At 42.8% G+C, this 18,190-nt stretch overlaps 1 protein-coding gene across 5 annotated transcripts in view; it reads left to right on the top strand.

Annotated features, from left to right (window-relative positions):
- Positions 1–18,190, top strand: part of SHPRH (SNF2 histone linker PHD RING helicase) — a 98,888-nt gene that overhangs the window by 8,530 nt on the left and 72,168 nt on the right. For 4 of the 5 annotated variants that reach the window (XR_008315269.1, XM_053291158.1, XM_053291182.1 and 1 more), the window contains exons 3-6: positions 2,323–2,452; positions 2,737–2,952; positions 8,369–8,447; positions 10,332–10,482. Coding sequence is in view for 4 of the 5 variants with exons in the window: in XM_053291158.1 (XP_053147133.1) it covers positions 2,323–2,452; positions 2,737–2,952; positions 8,369–8,447; positions 10,332–10,482 (576 nt within the window). In the remaining variant the exon portion in view is untranslated. Of the gene's footprint in view, positions 1–2,322; positions 2,453–2,736; positions 2,953–8,368; positions 8,448–10,311; positions 10,483–18,190 lie in introns of those variants that run through there. The other variant, XM_053291190.1, reaches the window with a different exon arrangement.

The following is an 18,190-nucleotide window of genomic DNA, read 5'->3' as shown; positions in this document are numbered from 1 at the left end:
GAGTGCACTTTACGATATAACTTTTCTTTGGGTCTAGGAGCCATACTCATTTTTCAGACAAATGCTAGTTTGATAGGATGGACAAGAGTAGATAAGTGTCATTGCCTCCATGGGCTTCTCCTGGGTTTCCTGGAAGCACCTGGATAGCTACTCTACGAATCATGATGCGGAACTAGCAGGACCCTTAGTCTGATTAGGCAAGGCTCTCATTATGTATTTGTTAAAAGGGAGAAGAACCTAAACCACCAATTCATTCAGTGTTCAAATGATAAGAGAAATGTTGGGGGTGGCATTAATGAAAGCTGCATGTCCCTACTTCTTCCAGATTCAGTCTCCCCCTAAGCATTTTAAGCATAATAGCTGGGAGGGCAGAAGTAAAGGTAAGGGGGCATGGCCCCCCTTCCATAATATGAGCATTGATAAATGCAGCACAATGGCTACTGTTCGCCCATGTCAAGGAGATGTACCAGAGGTAGGGTTGCCACCTATCCAGGTAGATACTGGCCTGGAGTTTCCAGGAATTGGCATCAGTCTCCAAGAAAGATTGAAAGGTTATATGAAAATGTTAATAGCTTAGTATGGTGAAAAACATTGGGATCAATGCTATGGGTGTCTTCCTTGTGCTTTTTTAACGATTGTGAGACTGGCAGGGGCAAGGGCCATATTCTCATCCCTTTTGCTCTGTAAATGAATCTTTTTGTTCAGAAATGGTATATACATCTCTATATATTATTTCCCAAAGTACTGAAGTTTGGGACTCTTATGGATGGAGAACCAGAGTGCCTGTGGGCAAGTGGGAGGTACAAGCAGATTCAGGGTGACCTTCAGACAGTCTAGTGTTCAAAAACTCTGAAGAAGAAAAAATAGCGTAAAGTGGCCAAAAAAACCCAAATTGCCACCATTTCAGGCAATGGAACAGAATGTTTGTGAGCTTGGACTGTTAACAGATAAGCAGGTGGGTAGGATTGTGCCCAGACCGGTTTGGTGCTGCCTCAGGGAAGCACCAAACCACTTTGGGAGTGATCATTTTAATCAGTTTGGCGGGGCGGGGGTTGGTTTCTTTAAAAAAAACAGGTAAGCAGGATTTTACCTGCTCTTCTGACCCACTGCTTTTCTGGGTGTGGCATTTGCTGTTCAAAAGGCTGCACACAGCTGTAGCGCTGCCCCAGCAGCCATGTGCATGCTGATGTGTAGTCTGCCTGCCCACAAAAACACCCAGAAAGCAAAACCAAAAAATAATAATAAACGTTGCATATGAAGTAAGGGCCAAGTTAGATCAGGCTGCTGACTCTGTCAAGTTGGATCTTTATTGCTAACATTTGCTTTTTCACTATATTCAGCCACAGGCTCAGGTAAGACTTGCACACCAGCACATACTGCAGCATGTTGCTGCAAGTCCATATTAAAATGTAGTCATTGGCTGATATCTAGGCTAACCTTTTGCTGATATGCCAATTTTCCTTTTGTACAAGGATGGGGGTGACCTCCCCTTCCCTCTGCAGTGACCGCCCCTTCCCTCTGCATCTGCCTTTGTTTCCTGAAACTGCCCTGAGGGTTGGAGGGAGAGCTTGGATGTCAACCATTGTCTTCCAGTGTATTTATTTTTACTAAATGCAGCCATGGGGGCATTTCAATTGATTGGAGTATTGACCCTGGAGGAGAAGGTGTTAACCCTTTCCACAATGTAAACTGAACCTCTGCTACCTGGGCAAAGAGGCACCTTTTTAATGTGGTGATTCTCTTTATTTAGCAGGGGGAGAGTAACTGGCCCTGTCCACCCCCAGCACAGTACCTCCAGTGACTGCTGCTGGTGTCTGTCTTATGTTTCTTTTTAGAATGTGAGCCCTTTGGGGACAGGGAGCCATTTTATTTATTTATTATTTCGCTATGTAAAGCGCTTTGGAAACTTTTGTTGAAAAGCAGTATATAAATACTTGTTGTTTTTGAACCACTCCATACTGCCATTTGCCTCAATGGAGTGAAGAAGACAATTCCCTGTATCTCTTTTCTAATAGTAGGACAAGCAGCAGCTGGTGTGGAGAGAGATTTATATCAAAAAATTGGGAATGGGGGGATTAATTACCTCTCTCCCAGGTTTGCTGAACTGATCCATAGTTGTATTTAAGCAAAAATAAATAGGCTGGGGGATCCCGTTACGATTTTGCATGTGGTCTGACCTTCTATCATTTGTGCTTAGACTTTCCAAATGAAAAGTTACCTCATCAGTAAGTTTGGTCTCCTATTCTTAATTTTGCCTCCCTTTTGTTTGATGTTTTAATGTTTGCTAAAATCCACTTACTTTCCTGTAAATTTAATTCACAGGTTGGAATTTATCTTCTAGAAGTTGGCTTAAGCAAACTAGAATTTCTTAGTGATGGTGGTGGCAGAATTAAAAAGGCCAACCAACTCATTCAGAAACTGATGGAAAAATTCTATGACTTTATAATTCCAGGTAAACGTATACTACTGTAGTTGTAATGATTACTGCAACCCTCCAGCACATGTTTTTGGGTGGCACATTTTAGTGAAGGGGAGGTCCTCAAAACTTGCCACCGCCACTGAGCCAGCAGTGGAACTGAGTTAGATTAACTTTTCAGAATCACCAGTAATTTGTTAGTCAGGATGCCGGCCATTGTTTCTATCCATCCATTTCGTTAGCATTATTTCAGTACACATAAGGTATTTGGGATGTTGTTGACAGGTGATTAGACAATGGATTTTTGTGGTTCTTTTCAGATATACTGGAAGAGGATGAAGAGTCTGACAGAGATATAGAGAGGCAGAATATCGAAGAGCTTTATGACTATGTGAGGCATACACACCAGAAAGAAACACAGTTTTTGAAGGAAAATGTTCAGCACTCTGCATTAATTCCTGTGCTGAGGCCATATCAAAGTGAGGCTGTAAACTGGATGCTACAACGTGAGAACTTCAGAAATCTACCTACCAATGGCAAGTATCTGGAAATGAGCAGCATTCTTAAATATTTTTGTGGTGGGTAACTTGTAGTTATTGAGTCCCAAAACAGCCAGAGATTGCAAAATGAAATAGTCGATTGTACTTTCTCTGTGGAAAAAAAACTATATAAAAAGAAAAAGTGATACTGTACTTGTGGCCAAGCAAAGCACAACACTCTACAGTGCTGGTCAGAAAATATCTGCTTTCCTCTGCTTTTTCGTATTCTGTCTCCTTCCTATTCTTTTACAGAACTTACACTCCTCCTTTCTCTAGCCTGTTTCCTGAATCACGTAAAACTGTAATTCAGCAGCCAGCTAATAGGTCATCATAAGTACAAAGTCTAGCTCTGCTATACCATACTCCTGATCGTAATGCTGTTGGGAGAAATTACTGATGAAGTAATTGTTAAAACAAAGTTATCAGTAACTTCCCATCCCCCAGCAAATGTAGGTAAGAATGCTTAAAGCACTTCAAAAACTGCAGAAATATCAGCAAGAGGAAAGATCAATCAGTAATCCTCACTTTGCAGCAACAGATAAAGCATAGAGACGGTTTAATCTTCATTCAGTTCTGTAGTGGTGTTCCTTTGTTGCTGTTAGCGAGTAACCAGGAAAACAGCTTTATTCAAAACATCTCTATTCAAAAGGAGATGCAGCTATCTTTTGCCTCCTGAAACTTACGCTTTTGTTTCTAAGTTACATAAAGGAATAAACCTTTTCCTCACTGCAGGCAGCAGAGAGTTGAAAGGGAAGATCTTAATTTAACTTCTTTAATTGTAAATTGCTTTGAGAATCCTTAGATACAATACATGTTTAAATGGACAAATGTCTGTTGATCCAGTCAACTCTCTGGTCCAGCTTTCCAAGCATACTCAACACTCAGCAGTGCAGAGCAAAGCATTGACAATGACTATTCATCCATACTTATTCTAAGGGGTAGATCCCTCCCCCCCCAACCCGGCACGTTTTCTAGGGGCTGTATAGGAATACCCACCTACTGTCCCTGATCACTGTATCTACTGATGTCCCAGTTGCTAAGCCTGACCTTTTGGGGCCAGTAGTCATGAGATGCCTAGATTTTGAAATTACTGCTTTTCCCTTATAAATAAGCTCTCATCTAGTTTCTCTTCTGCTAGCTTCATAAGCTCTATTCATACTGTGTATTTCTACTTCCATTGCTCTGTTTCAAATTAACATAGTATCCTTGCATTCATGAATTGAAGGTATAAATTCATGAATGCAAGGATACTTTCTCTTGAATTAGAAGGATGTTCGTGATTTTTCCTGAACATCTGACTGACCAGCATCCATTCGTGAAACTAATGACATAATGGGTGAACTCCTCCAGAAGTAGACATGGCTGACAGCAACTGCATTAGAGAAAGTTTGTCTACATTTCTAGAGGAGGCCTATGGATTATTCCTTGTTGTTGACATTCCTATAAGAAATGGACATGTTTAAAGTTTCTACTGTTTTTCTTGGCTTTCATAACATATTGTGATTTTTGTCTGATTTGGAAAAAGGACATTCAGTTGAATAAAACAGGAGTCCTGCTGATGAGACCAAAGGTCCATGAGTTAGCATCTTGTTTCCAGCAGTAACAACCAGATTATCTCAAATCAGGGAAGACAACAGTCCTTCCGTACTGTTGATTCCCAACAGCTGGTAATCAGTGGCACACTGCTGCTGAACATGGATGTTCCTTATAACCATCATGACTAGTAGCCACTGATAGACACATCTTTAATGCCTTTGTCGCATCTGCTTTTAAAACCATCTTAACCAGTGGGTATCCTCCTATTCTATAAGGTAATTATGCATTGTCTGAAGAAATACTTAACTTTTTTTGTCTGCCCTGAATCTCCATTGGTGATCCCAAGTTTTAGTGTTAGGGGGGTGGAGGGAGGTCTCCCTTTATTTTTTCCACACAATGCATCCTCTCTAATAAAACGCTTGGTGTCCGTCCGTGGACGGACACCAAGCGTGCGTTCGTGCCTGGCCTGTTCTGGGCATGCCCAGAACAGGGCAAGGGAGGCACGAACGGCAGGACCCGGCGGCCATGTTGGGGCCGGGAGAAGGAGAAGTGGCCGCCGCCTACGCCAGGAGGAGAGTGCGGGAGAGGCGGCGGCGCAGCCGTGGCCACGGCCAGAGGTGGCGGTGGCCGCGACGGGGCAACTGGCGGCGGGAGTGCGGGTGAGGCGGCGGCGGGGCCAGAAGCGGCCGCCGCAAATAAAGGAGAGAGGCGCCGGGGGAAGAGGCGGCGGGGAAGCTGGCCGAGGTGGTGGCGGAGCCGCCGCCAAGGCCTGGCGCCGCCAGTAAAGCCGGGCGGGGGGGGAACCTTGGGGCCCGATCCCACCATTCCCGTCCCCCCGCCAAATTACTAAGGGCCAAATTGGCCCTGAAAAATGCCGCCGCCGAACCGCCCTCCCAGCTGCCCGATCCCACCATTTGTACAGGAAAGAGGAGCTCGCTAGCAGAGCTCCTCTTTCTGCAAAGGCTCTTCTCAAACTGGCGCTTTGAGCGGAAAGGGCATGTTGTCAGCTTGCCAGCCTGGGTGCCCCCTAGCTTGTGGGGCTGTGGCTACCCTGCAGCTGAGTCTGTGTGGGATCGGGGCTAGAGTGCATGAGTCAGCAGTTCTTGAGGGTCAGCTGTTCAGAGTAGCCATCTTTGTGGGCTTATAAAAGGACTGCTGCACTGTGGCGGCGGGCCCACCACCAATGGGGTGACACCAAAGGGGGGGTCACCCCTTGGGGGGAGCCACTTCGGGGGCAACGAGGGTGATGGCCTGGTGATATTTTTTGGCTTCTATTGTTGTTTTTGGATCCTGGGTGTTTCAGATGTGTCTTGGTTTGTCTGGGAATGGGGAGACGGGGTGTGTCCACTGACTGTGGGATGGCTATTCTGGTGGTGGTGGGGAATAGAGGAAGTAAAGTTGGCAAGTCAGCATGTCGTTACAGGGGAAGGGAAGTCAGAAATCTATTAGCTGTTTCCCCTTCCGGCTGCCCTGCCAGCTCTTTGACCTTGGGGAGCAGTACCAATCTCCCACAGACTCTATCCTTGCTCCTCTGTAATGCCAGGTCTGTCCAGAATAAGTTGGAAACTATCCATGATTTGATTCTGGATGAAGGGGCAGACTTGGTATCTGTTACAGAGACTTGGTTGGGGGAGACTGGTGGCCCAGTCTGGTCCCAGATTCTCCCTCCAGGATATTCTGTTGAGGAGCGGGTGCGGGGACATGGGTGGGGAGGTGGAGTGGCTGTGGTCTATAAGAATAACCTTTCCCTGACCAGGATCCCTGTGGAAGTGTCTGACCATATTGAATGTGTGTACCTAAGTTTGGGGACCAGGGATAGACTGGAACTTCTCTTGGTGTACCAATCACCCTGTTGCCCAGTGGAGTCCCTAACTAAGCTGTTGGACTTGGTCTCGGGTTTGGCGTTGGAGTCTCCCAGGCTTGTGGTGCTGGGGGACTTCAATTTTCCCTATGGGACCAATTTGTCTGGGGTGGCTCAGGAGTTCATAGCAGCCATGACAACTATGTGCCTATCCCAAAGGGATAGAAATGTGTATGCCCTGGTGGAGATCATTACGAGATTTGGTGCAGGGTGTTATCAGTATGCTGATGACCCCCAAATCTATTTCTCCATGTCAGTGTCATCAGGAGATGGCATAACTTCCCTAAATGCCTGCCTGGAGGCAGTGATGAGCTGGATGAGAGGAGACTGAATCCAGATAAGACGGTGGTACTTATTGTGCGGGGTTGGAACTCGGGAGATGATTTTGATTTGCCTGTTCTGGATAGGGTCACACTTCCCCAGAAGGAGCAGCTACGCAATCTGGAGGTGCTTCTGGACACAAAACTCTCCCTTGTGTCCCAGGTTGAGGCAGTGGCCAGAAGTGCCTTTTATCAGCTTTGGCTGATACATGAGCTGCGTCCATTTCTTGAGATAAGTGACCTCAGAACAGTAGTATATCTGCTGGTCACTTCCAGACTTGACTACTGCAATGTGCTCTATGTGGGGCTGCCTTTGTACGTAGTCCGGAAACTGCAGTTAGTCCAGAATGCGGCAGCCAGGTTGGTCTCTGGGTTGTCTCGGAGAGACCATATCACTCCTTTCTTAAAAGATCTACACTGACTGCTGGTAAGTTTCCGGGCAGACTACAAGGTTTTGGTTATAACCTATAAAGCCCTAAACAGCTTGTGCCCTGGGAATTTAAGAGAATGTCTTCTTCGCTATGAACCACACCGCCCATTGAGATCATCTGGAGAGGTTCGTCTACAGTTGCCACTGGCTCGTCTGGTGGCTACTCGGGGACGGGCCTTCTCCATTGCTGCCCTGAGGCTTTGGAACACACTTCCTGCTGAAATCAGAGCCTCCCCATCTCTTACAACTTTTAAAAGGGCAGTCAAGACGCATTTGTTCACCGAGGCTTTTAATTAGATACTGTTTTAATTGTGTTTTAATAATTTTAACTTTTTAATTTTAATTGTTAGAATATTTTAATCTTTCATTGGCTGTTTTTATTGTTTTGTAAACTGCCCAGAGAACTTGCGTTTTGGGTGGTATAGAAATTATTATAAACAAATAAATATCCTATGCTACATTTAAAATTTTTTGTCATGTCCACCTTCTGTTTTAGAAGCTGGCTAAATATACGTAGAGTGTCCTTCAGTGAAATTCAATTTTCCTACTTTTATATTTACCAATAGTGCACATCCTTGCTAGTTATTGTTTATTTCCTTGAGACTATAGGTAGAAAGCTACCGTAATCTGAATCTTTCTTGGATAACTGCATATGGAAGATATTGTGCATTCTATGTAATATTATGTTCTAATTATTAAGCTAGTACAATGGATATGGGGGTGTACTGAGTGCTAGAAAGTTATCCATGAGTTCTGAGGTTAGTTCCTGTAGTTTCCCTGTAATTCATAGTGCTGGTTTAACCTTACAAGATGTTTTGGGGAAGGCACAATAGATATGAAAATAAGCTGTGAGCTAGGAAGTCCCTAGTTCTTATTTAAATTCATCCATAAACTTCAGCAAGTCATTATCTCTCATACTTCTAATCTGCAATATGATGCTTAATAAATTTGGTCTTCCTTCAGTGTAATTCTAAGAACAGAGCTCTGGAAAACATTATGTAATATTAAATGTTAGTTATCTGTCAGAGTACTCCTATAGGAGTATTGTGACAATCTTACTTGGGTTAATTTTATATTGGAGAAGTTGAAGGGGCATTTGTCTATAATGGAACATAGGACAGGAGGGATTGTGAAATGGGGAAGGAGGATTCCCCAGAGCTTTTATTTTCAACTTGGAAGAGGTGAAAGGTGGGCTCTAAATTTCAATCTTACGAACAGCATGTATATGAACCTTTTTGTCATTGTTCTTTTTCTCTCTCTCAATAGAAAATGCCCTCCACTACTTATGGCGAGAGTTTATTACTTTAGATGGATTAAAACTCTACTTTAACCCTTTTACTGGCTGGTAAGGTATAGAAGTTTCTGTATTATAGCCATAAAGCACAGATTTCACATCATTCTAGTGAATGCTATAAACAGGGAGTTGAACCAGTCCTAGTCTCAGACCCCAGAACTGGTTCATAGAGGTTTTTTCAGTGAACTGCAACTGAATCCAAACCTAAAATCTCATGGCTGCTTTGAAACAGCACTGGAACCGAAATGCTAACACACCAAGTTGTAACTGCTTCAAAGCAGTGGTTCATTAGGTACTCAGCTTCTAATTGTGTGATTTGCCGGTTTTCTTAATCTTGTTTTGTGTAAATTCAGGGACGTGTGTGTGTGTGTATATATATATATATTTTTTTCTCCAAGTTAAATACCCCTGCTAACTTGGCAAAGAGGCACCTTTTAATGTGGTGATTCTCTTTATTTCGCAGGGGGAGAGTAACTGGCCCTATCCACCCCCAACACAACTGTTGCTGGTGTCTATCTGATGTTTCTTTTTAGAGTGTGAGCCCTTTGGGGACAGGGATCCATTTTATTTATCTATTTCTCTGTGTAAACCACCCTGAGCCATTTTTGGAAGGGCGGTATAGCAATTGAATGAATGAATGAATAAATGAATAAATAGTCATTGTATATTCATTTTATAGGGTTGCATTGTAAACAAGAGTTTGTGAAACTAAGTATTCTTTAGATGACTCCCTGAGTAGTACTGCTCAGTAAGTTAGTCTGGATGTCAGCCAGTATCAGAACTGGAGATTTAAAAGGTACTAATGAACCTGAACCAGAACTAAACTCACATCTTGAATGGTTCAGCTTCCTTACCTATATATATAATTTAAGCACCTTCTTAAATAAAAATGCTTTATCTGGTGTTGCCTACCATTTAATATTGATTAAACAATGAGTAATACTACATCACTAGCCTTTACATCTGACGCTCAGTGATAGAGCACATGTTTGACAGGCAGAAGATCCCAGATTCAATCCCTGGCCTCCCCAGGTAGGGCACTCTGACTGACAGCAACTCTCCAGGGTTTGTGTATACAGTAGTGAGCTAGTCTGACTCACTATAAGCTAGATTCATATGTTCAAATATTTCTCAATGGAAAAAGGAAACTATAACACAGCAGACATAATCAAGGTGAATTAGGAGTTTTTCTTTTTTTTCTGTCTTTTTTCTGTTTTATTGAAAATCTGTACTTCATTGGTAATGGAATTTTCAGATCACATGTTTCTTTTTAAAATGTTAATAGCTACTACAGATTGATTATCCCTTATCCAAACTGCTTGGGACCAGAAGTGTTCCGGATTTTGGATTTTTACGGATTATGGAATATCTGCATAATGAGATATCTTGGGCATGGGATCCAAGTCTAAACACGAAAGGTTACTCTATTTTATTTTTTAAGTTCCAACAGAGCAGGTGTCAAACTGAGCAGAGAGCGGAGGAGGGGGGCTTTTCCTTTTCCCTGCTTCACAATAAAAACAGAGCCGCAACTAGAGAGAATTACAGACAAAACCCCTGTCACTAACAGCCTTCTGAAATAATTAAGTTTTGACTGCGTGTTTAAAAGCAGCAAAATTGGGAATCTGTGAGTGAGTGAGCTGAGGCATTTTGTTTTTTGTTTTGTTATGGTGCATGCCGTGGTGGTTTCTGGATTTTGGAGCATTTCGGATGTCCGGATAAGGGATACTCAACCTGTAGGACTAAAATAACTTGACGATGGATATTGTTATGAATAAATCTTAAATATTAGTATATACTTATTCTCTAATATATGTTTAGAATTTTGTGTCTCTTCTAGACAATGCCAATTAAGCTATTTCCTTCAATTAAATTTGTAATCTGAAATTATACATATGTATAACATGTCCTTAACTAGGATGAATCTTTGGTCTTCAGCATTATCCGTGAGCGCCCAATTGCTGGGCCTCAGTGGCCTGGAGGAATATTGGCGGATGAGATGGGCCTTGGGAAAACAGTAGAAGTATTGGCTCTCATCCTGACACACACTCGAAAAGACGTCACACAGGAGGCTCTGATGTTACCCGAGGTGAGAAACTTGTGATTTATGTGTGAATGAAGGAAAGCTTTTTCAGTACTCAGGAGCTGATTCACTCCAGTCCAGGGGTGTCAGCATCTAGATAGGGATGATCAGATAGAAAGTTGAAAACAGCTGAACTTGCAAAGGTATTTGATTTCCCTCACTGATGGCTCCAGAATAAATTTATCTCATAGGATTATAGGATAGATTACGTGGTTATGGATTGATAACTGGTTAAAGAACAGTTTAAAGATCAGGAAGTGGAGGGTAGGAATAAATGAATAGTTTTCACAATGGAGCAGAGGGTCTCCCAAGGAAGCTACAGTGGGATTGGTGCTATTTAGTCACAAATGACCTTGGAGTCAGGAATGTTCATAAGATAGCCAAGTTTCAGACATCAAATGATTCAGAATGGTGAAAATCCAAGCCAGCTATAAAGTATTCCAAAGGATCTTGCCAAACTGGATGAACAGACAATGAAATGCCAAATAAGGTTCATTGTGTAAGTATAAAGTGAATTCTGTTGGTGCAAAAAAGAAAAGAAATCCTAGTTTGCTATGTATGCTGATAAAATCTGAATAAGCTGAAGTGACTAACCAGAAAAAAGATCTTGGGGTCATGGTAGGCAGCTCAATGAAAACATCAGTGTGGTGTACAACAGCAGTGAGAGTGAGAAATTCCATGTTGAGGACTGAGTAAAACGCAGTATCATAGGGCTCCTGCATTTGTATTTGTAATACAGCATATTACATCTTTTTGTAGTCCCTATTTTTTTAAAAATTGCAGCGCTAGAAAAGGTGCAGGAAGGGACAATTAAAATGATCAACAGTTTGGAGCACCTTTCCTGTATAGAAAGGCTAAAACATCTGGGGCTTTTTAAGTTTAGAAAAAATACTTTATAATTCAGAGGGGACATAATAGAAGTCAGATATTTTTCTTTCTCTTATAGTATATTTAACAGAGTCACCAAATGGGATGGGATGACAGCAGATGTGGCTAGCCACTTCTCAAAATAGACTACTGGGCTAAATGGCCCCTTGGTCTGCTCCAGTAGGGCTGCTCTTTTGTTCTTTAAACAGTTCTTAAGGCTTATGAGAACTCCTGGCATTCTGTGTGTGTGTCTCCCCCCCACCCCGCCCAACCCCATCCATCAACTTTGCAATGCCTGGACCAATAAGAACCAAACCAGGTACAGTTGTAGGGACACATAGTGACGCCTCAGTGGCGTAGTTTGATGTAATCCACCCTGATTCAAGATGCATGAAAGTTTGAGGCGCAAATGGGCTAAATTGTGGATCGTCTAACCAATTTAAACCAAATTTGGTACAGTTGTTGTGAGTGGCACAAAAGGACACCAAGGCATTGCCCTGTTTAGCTCTCTCCCTAGCCAGGTTGCTGCCGCCACCGCCTTCCTCCCTCCCCACCCTGACCGGGCACCATCATCCTCCAGTTCAGGCTGCAGATCTTGCGAGACTTCTGAGATCTGCAAATGGAGCCAGAGGAAGATGGAGGGAGGAGGACAGGAGGCAGTGGCGGCTCCCCCCTCCCTCCAGCAGCCCAGAGAGTGGTGGGGCTGGAGAACAGGAGGCAACTGCTCCCCACCAGTGGCTCCCACTGGCAGCCCTCCCTCTCCCCCCCCCCGCCCCGCTGAAGCCTAGAAAGACCAGCGCTGGGGGAGCTCTTAAACCTTCTTAGAAACTGAACAAATGCCAGACTTAATAATCTCAGACTTTTGTGTAGCTGCCATTAGTAATTACAATTATTGTTTCAAGCTTACACTGTGTGCCATATTACATAAAAAAGAGCTTGCTAAGAAAAATTTAGCTCTTCATTTAAACAAAGAATTCTCCCAGCACCATTAATTTCACAACCTTTTGAAGAGCCTAATAACTGGGTTCTCTATATTATCAGGTTGTACTGCCAGATGACAAGACACAAATCAATCAGAAATCCACATTTCCCAAGAAATGTGGAAAATTAATTCTGCCATTAAAATATCTCTTCTGCACCAGAAACCGCAGGGCACCTTATTCATTCTGTTCCAAAGCAATGCTGTTTCAAAGAAACTACTCACTCACAGTTTCAGCTACTACTTCAAATGAAAGCAGATGTTTCACACCTGTATTTTGAAGGCTGTTGTTTCCAATATGGTTGTGGCTGGCACACAGATGTCTCTAAAATACCAGTCTCTGCAATCAATCACTGAAGGAAAGACAGAGCACAACTGGCAACCTAAAAAACTAACTTCTATTATGTTTAAGTAGAAGCCACAACAGGCTTCACCAGTAGGGCTGAAACTTTAAGAGTTTTACTCTCTGGGCTTGCTGACAGTACTGAAGGGTACTACTCCAGGAAAAAAAAATCTAATGAACATTTTGCAGAGTTAGCACAAATATAGGAACTATCATCACTCATGCATATGCTCTAAGGCATTACATTCGAGGGTAACTGCATTTTTAGTGTCAGGTGCATTCATGCCACATGAATGGGAGGGGGCTGTAGTTCAGGGATAAAATACATACTTTGCACGCACAAGATCCCAATTTCAAATCCCAGCATCTCCATGTATATATGCGAAAGATCTCTCTCTCTTTCTCTCACCCTGGAGTGTCACAGTCAGCGCAGACAATACTAAGCTTGAAGGACCAATGATCTGACTCAGCATAAGGCAGTTACTTATGCAAGCACATCACACTGCCATCTACCCCTATACTGGAGATGCATGGAGGTCATTGTTGCCATTTTGAATGGTAGATTTGGTGAGATTGCTTGTATGTTGGTTGGTCTTCCAGATATACACTGCTCTATGGACAAACCAGACATTTCAGAATTTAGTCGAAGTCCTTCTCCCTCTGCTGAATGGCTACATTTTAAGATTGAAGAAATCTGCCCTCCTCATTTGCTCCCCTTGAAAGGGGAAGGACCTCTTCACATACTCAGAAACCCAGTCTGAGATGCCAGAACTAAAAAGAACACTTAAAAAATGCATGATATGGAACTGGTCAAAAGTTATTGAAATGTTTATAATCATGCATCAGATAATATAACCTACAAAAGCACATGTTTTAAAAATAAGTAGAAGTTAAGACTCAAGATCACTTCTCCTTTTCTTGGAATTCAATTCTATCATTTCTCTTCACCTATACTGCATTAATTCTGGAGCGCTTTCCAGTCCAGAATAAGCTTTTATTTCCATCAACTTCAATATTAATGTGTAGAAAATACTCTTTCAAAGTGAATGAGTTCCCCCACCCCCCAGCTAAGGAATTTTGATCTTATTTGTTGGACTACTAGTAAACACACTATCAGTTAACTATTTTTAGAGTGCTTTCGCTTAAAAATAAAATTTGAAGCTCATTTGTAATCTGGAGTAAGAAGTCTATGCATTTTTATAATAAGTGCACCATGGATATATATATCACATATATAATGTGCATTATTATGAGAAGACCACCATGGATATTTGTGGCACTTTGGAGCACAAGCATAAATTTGTGTGTGAGAGTTATGTGTGCAGTACGCATACTGCCACCCAGAACAAAACTCTTTCCGCTCACTGATTATAAAAATTAGAGGGAACACTGATGTCATCTACCCCAATTCAAGATGGCAGACATGTGAACATTTGAGGCACAAGTGGGCTAACTTGTAGAATGTCTAACCGATTTTAGCCAAATTTGCTACAGTTGTAGGGTCACATAGGGATGCCCCAATGGTGTAGTTTGTGATGATGTCATCCACCTCAATCTTAGATGATGGATGTGTGAACTTTTGAGGCACAAGTGCACTAACATGTGGACTGTCTTAACGGATTTGAAACAAATTTGGTACCGTTCTATTGAGTGACACACAGGGACACCTCAATGGTGTAGTTTGTAATGATGTCATCCTCTCCGATCTAAGATGATGGACACATGAACATTTGAGGCACAAGAGGTCTAACTTGTGGACTTTGATTTGTACCAAATTTAGTCCAGTGGTATGGATAGTGAGAGGAAAGTAGGCAGATTAGTTCTTAATAGAACAACTTGTTCCATTTTGCAATTATGCGAACAGCCAGCACAACAAAACTGGGTGCAGGCAAGACAGAGAAAAGAATAAGTCAATCACTATGAGGAGAAAACTACTCAGAGGTGACTAATCGGGGGCATATGTATTTTCTGAAAACCTATTTGATATAATCCCAAATAGTCCTCCTTAACTTATTTCTTCAGAGTAAGTCAGAATAAAAAGGAATTCCAGACTCACAATCCAATGTCTTGAAAAAGTCCTGTTGGAATAGCAAAAGTTCGGATTTGCAAATGGATAATCCAGTAAATTTTTCGTGTAAGATCAAGATGCACCCACAGATAATTCAAGGAAATGTTTCTTATGGTGCTTTTCTTGTAATGCCAAATGTGTTTCAGCCTTGGTTAGGCCTTCTTCAGTGGCAGTGGCATTCAGTAAGTCCTCCTGATGATCTCCAGCTGGCTATCGACAGAGGGAGTGTGACTCTGCTGGTCCTTTTGGATCTCTCTGCAGCTTTTGATACCATTGGCCATGGTATCCTTCTGGACTTCCTGAGGGAGATGGGATTGGGTGGCACCGTTTTACAGTGGTTCCGCTTCTACTGCTCTAGCAGATTCCAAATGGTGTTGCTTGGAGACGGTTGTTCCGCTAAGCGAGTGTGGAGTCCTACAAGGCTCCATACTGTCTCCAATGCTTTTGAACATCTACATGAAACTGCTGGGAGAGATCCTCAGGAGGTTTGGTGCTGTGTGTTATCAATATGCAGATAACATCCAGATTTACTTCTCCATGCTGACCTCATCAGGAAATGGCATATCTTCCCTAAATGTCTGCCTGGAGGCAGTAATGGGCTGCATGAGGGATAACAAACTGATGTTGAATCCAGATAGGACGGAGGTACTGACTGTGGGGGGACAGGCCCTGAGAGATGGCTTAGATCTGCCTGTTCTGGATGGGGTTACACTCTCCATGAAAGATCAGGTATGTAGCTTGGGAGTGCTCCTGGACCCAAAGCTTTTCCTCATTTCTCAGATGGAGGTGGTGTCCAGGAGCACTTTTTATCAGCTTCAGTTGATACGTCAGTTACGTCCATTTCTAGAGGTGAATGACCTTAAAACAGCTGGTAACCTCCAGGCTTAACTACTGTAATGCACTCTGTGGGGCTGCCTTTGTACATAGTCCGGAAACTACAGTTGGTACAGAATGCGGCAGCCAGATTGGTCTCTGGGACAACACAAAGGGACCACATAACATCAGTTCTAAAAGAACTGCACTGGCTGCCAATATGTTTCCGGGTGAAATGAAACGTGGTGGTTATTACCTATAAAGCCCTTAATGGCTTGGGTCCAGGCTATTTGAGAAAGCGCCTCCTTAGTCATAATCCTTGCCGCCTGTTACGATCTTCTAGAGAGGTCCGGTTATGGTTGCCACTGGCTTGTTTGGTGGCGACCGAGGACCAGGCTTTTTCTGTGGCCGCCCCAGGGCTTTGGAATAAGCTTCCTGCTGAAATAAGAACATCTCTTTCTCTGTTTGTTTTCAGGAAGAAACTCAAGACCCTCCTGTTCTCTCAGGCTTTTAAATTTTGTACACTGCCTAGAGACAGACATAACAGGTGGTATAAAAGTATGATAAATATTCCATTAAAAATCTTAAATAGCAAATAGACAAAAGTACTTAGCTAGTGCTAGTTGCTGTTCCTGGCTAGTTCCTGTTCCTGGGAGGGATGAGCGAAGTAGGCTGGGAGGTATACTCCCAGTATACCCCCAACGGAGTCCCTAACTGGACTGACATCTGGTTGTGGAATTGGCATTGGAGTTGCCCAGGTGGTGGTGGGGGACTTCATTTTGGGACCGGGTTGTTGGGAGTGGCTTAAGAGTTCATAGTGACCATGATGACTATGAGCCTATCCCAGTTGGTCTCTGGACCCGATGCATGATGCTGGTCACACACTCGATTTGATATTTTGCTCTGATTAGGGTAGTGTTCCTTGGGAAAGGACCCCTGTCATCACCCCATTGTCATGGACAGACCACCATCTGGTTAAGGTATGACTTGCAACCATAACCCCCCTCTGCAGGGTTGAAGGACCTATCAGGTTGGTCCACCCAAGTAGGTTACTGGATCCAGTAGAATTTCAAGAACCTTTTGAAGGGTTTGTTTTATTTAACACACTTCTATACCGCCCAAAACTCACGTCTCTGGGCAGTTTACAACAGGCAAGCAAACAAAAAGTTAAAACAGTTGTTAAAATAAAATAAACAACATAGCAAATGTGAAAACATTACAAAAATTCAAATTTTTAAAACACTTTAAAATGATGTTAAAAACTGTTAAAAGAATATTTAATTAAAAACCTGAGTGAATAAGTGTGTCTTTAAAGACTTTTTAAAAGTTGTCAGAGATGGGGAGGCTCTTATTTCAGCAGGTAGCGTGTTCCAAAGCTCGGGGGGAGCAGTGGAGAATGCCCATCCCCAAATAGCCACCGAATGAGCTGGTGGCAGCTGCAGACAGACCTCTCCTGATTATCTCAATGGGTGATGGGGTTCATAACAAAGATGATGTTCACTTAAATAACCAGGGCCCATACCATTTAGGGCTTTATAGGTTATACAGGTGAAACTCGAAAAATTAGAATATCGTGCAAAAGTTCATTAATTTCAGTAATGCAAATTAAAAGGTGAAACTGATATATGAGATAGACGCATTACATGCAAAGCGAGATAAGTCAAGCCTTAATTTGTTATAATTGTGATGATCATGGCGTACAGCTCATGAGAACCCCAAATCCACAATCCCAGAAAATTAGAATATTGTGAAAAGGTTCAACAGTCTAGGCTCCAGGTGTCCCACTCCAATCAGCTAATCAATCCATAACACCCGCAAAGGGTTCCTGAGCCTTTAAATGGTCTCTCAGTCTGGTTCATTAGGAATCACAATCATGGGAAAGACTGCTGACTTGACAGTTGTGCAGAAAACCATCATTGATACCCTCCACTGATATATGAGATAGACGCATTACATGCAAAGCGAGATAAGTCAAGCCTTAATTTGTTATAATTGTGATGATCATGGCGTACAGCTCATGAGAACCCCAAATCCACAATCCCAGAAAATTAGAATATTGTGAAAAGGTTCAACAGTCTAGGCTCCAGGTGTCCCACTCCAATCAGCTAATCAATCCATAACACCCGCAAAGGGTTCCTGAGCCTTTAAATGGTCTCTCAGTCTGGTTCATTAGGAATCACAATCATGGGAAAGACTGCTGACTTGACAGTTGTGCAGAAAACCATCATTGATACCCTCCATAAGGAGGGAAAGCCTCAAAAGGTAATTGCAAAAGGAGTTGGATGTTCCCAAAGTGCTGTATCAAAGCACATTAATAGAAAGTTATGTGGAAGGGGAAAGTGTGGAAGAAAAAGGTGCACAAGCAGCAGGGATGACCGCAGCCTGGAGAGGATTGTCAGGAAAGGGCCATTCAAAAGTATAGGGGACTTTCACAAGGAGTGGGCTGAGGCTGGAGTTAGTGCATCAAGAGCCACCACGCACAGACCGATCCTGGACATGGGCTTCAAATGTCGTATTCCTCTTGTCAAGCCGCTCCTGAACAACAAACAACGTCAGAAGCGTCTTACCTGGGCTCAAGAAAAAAAGAACTGGTCTGTTGCTCAGTGGTCCAAAGTCCTCTTTTCTGATGAGAGCAACTTTTGCA

Source organism: Hemicordylus capensis, chromosome 1 (genome assembly GCF_027244095.1).
Source record: "Hemicordylus capensis ecotype Gifberg chromosome 1, rHemCap1.1.pri, whole genome shotgun sequence".
NCBI classification, from domain to species: domain Eukaryota; kingdom Metazoa; phylum Chordata; class Lepidosauria; order Squamata; family Cordylidae; genus Hemicordylus; species Hemicordylus capensis.
This window is presented reverse-complemented; position numbering and strand designations above follow the sequence as displayed.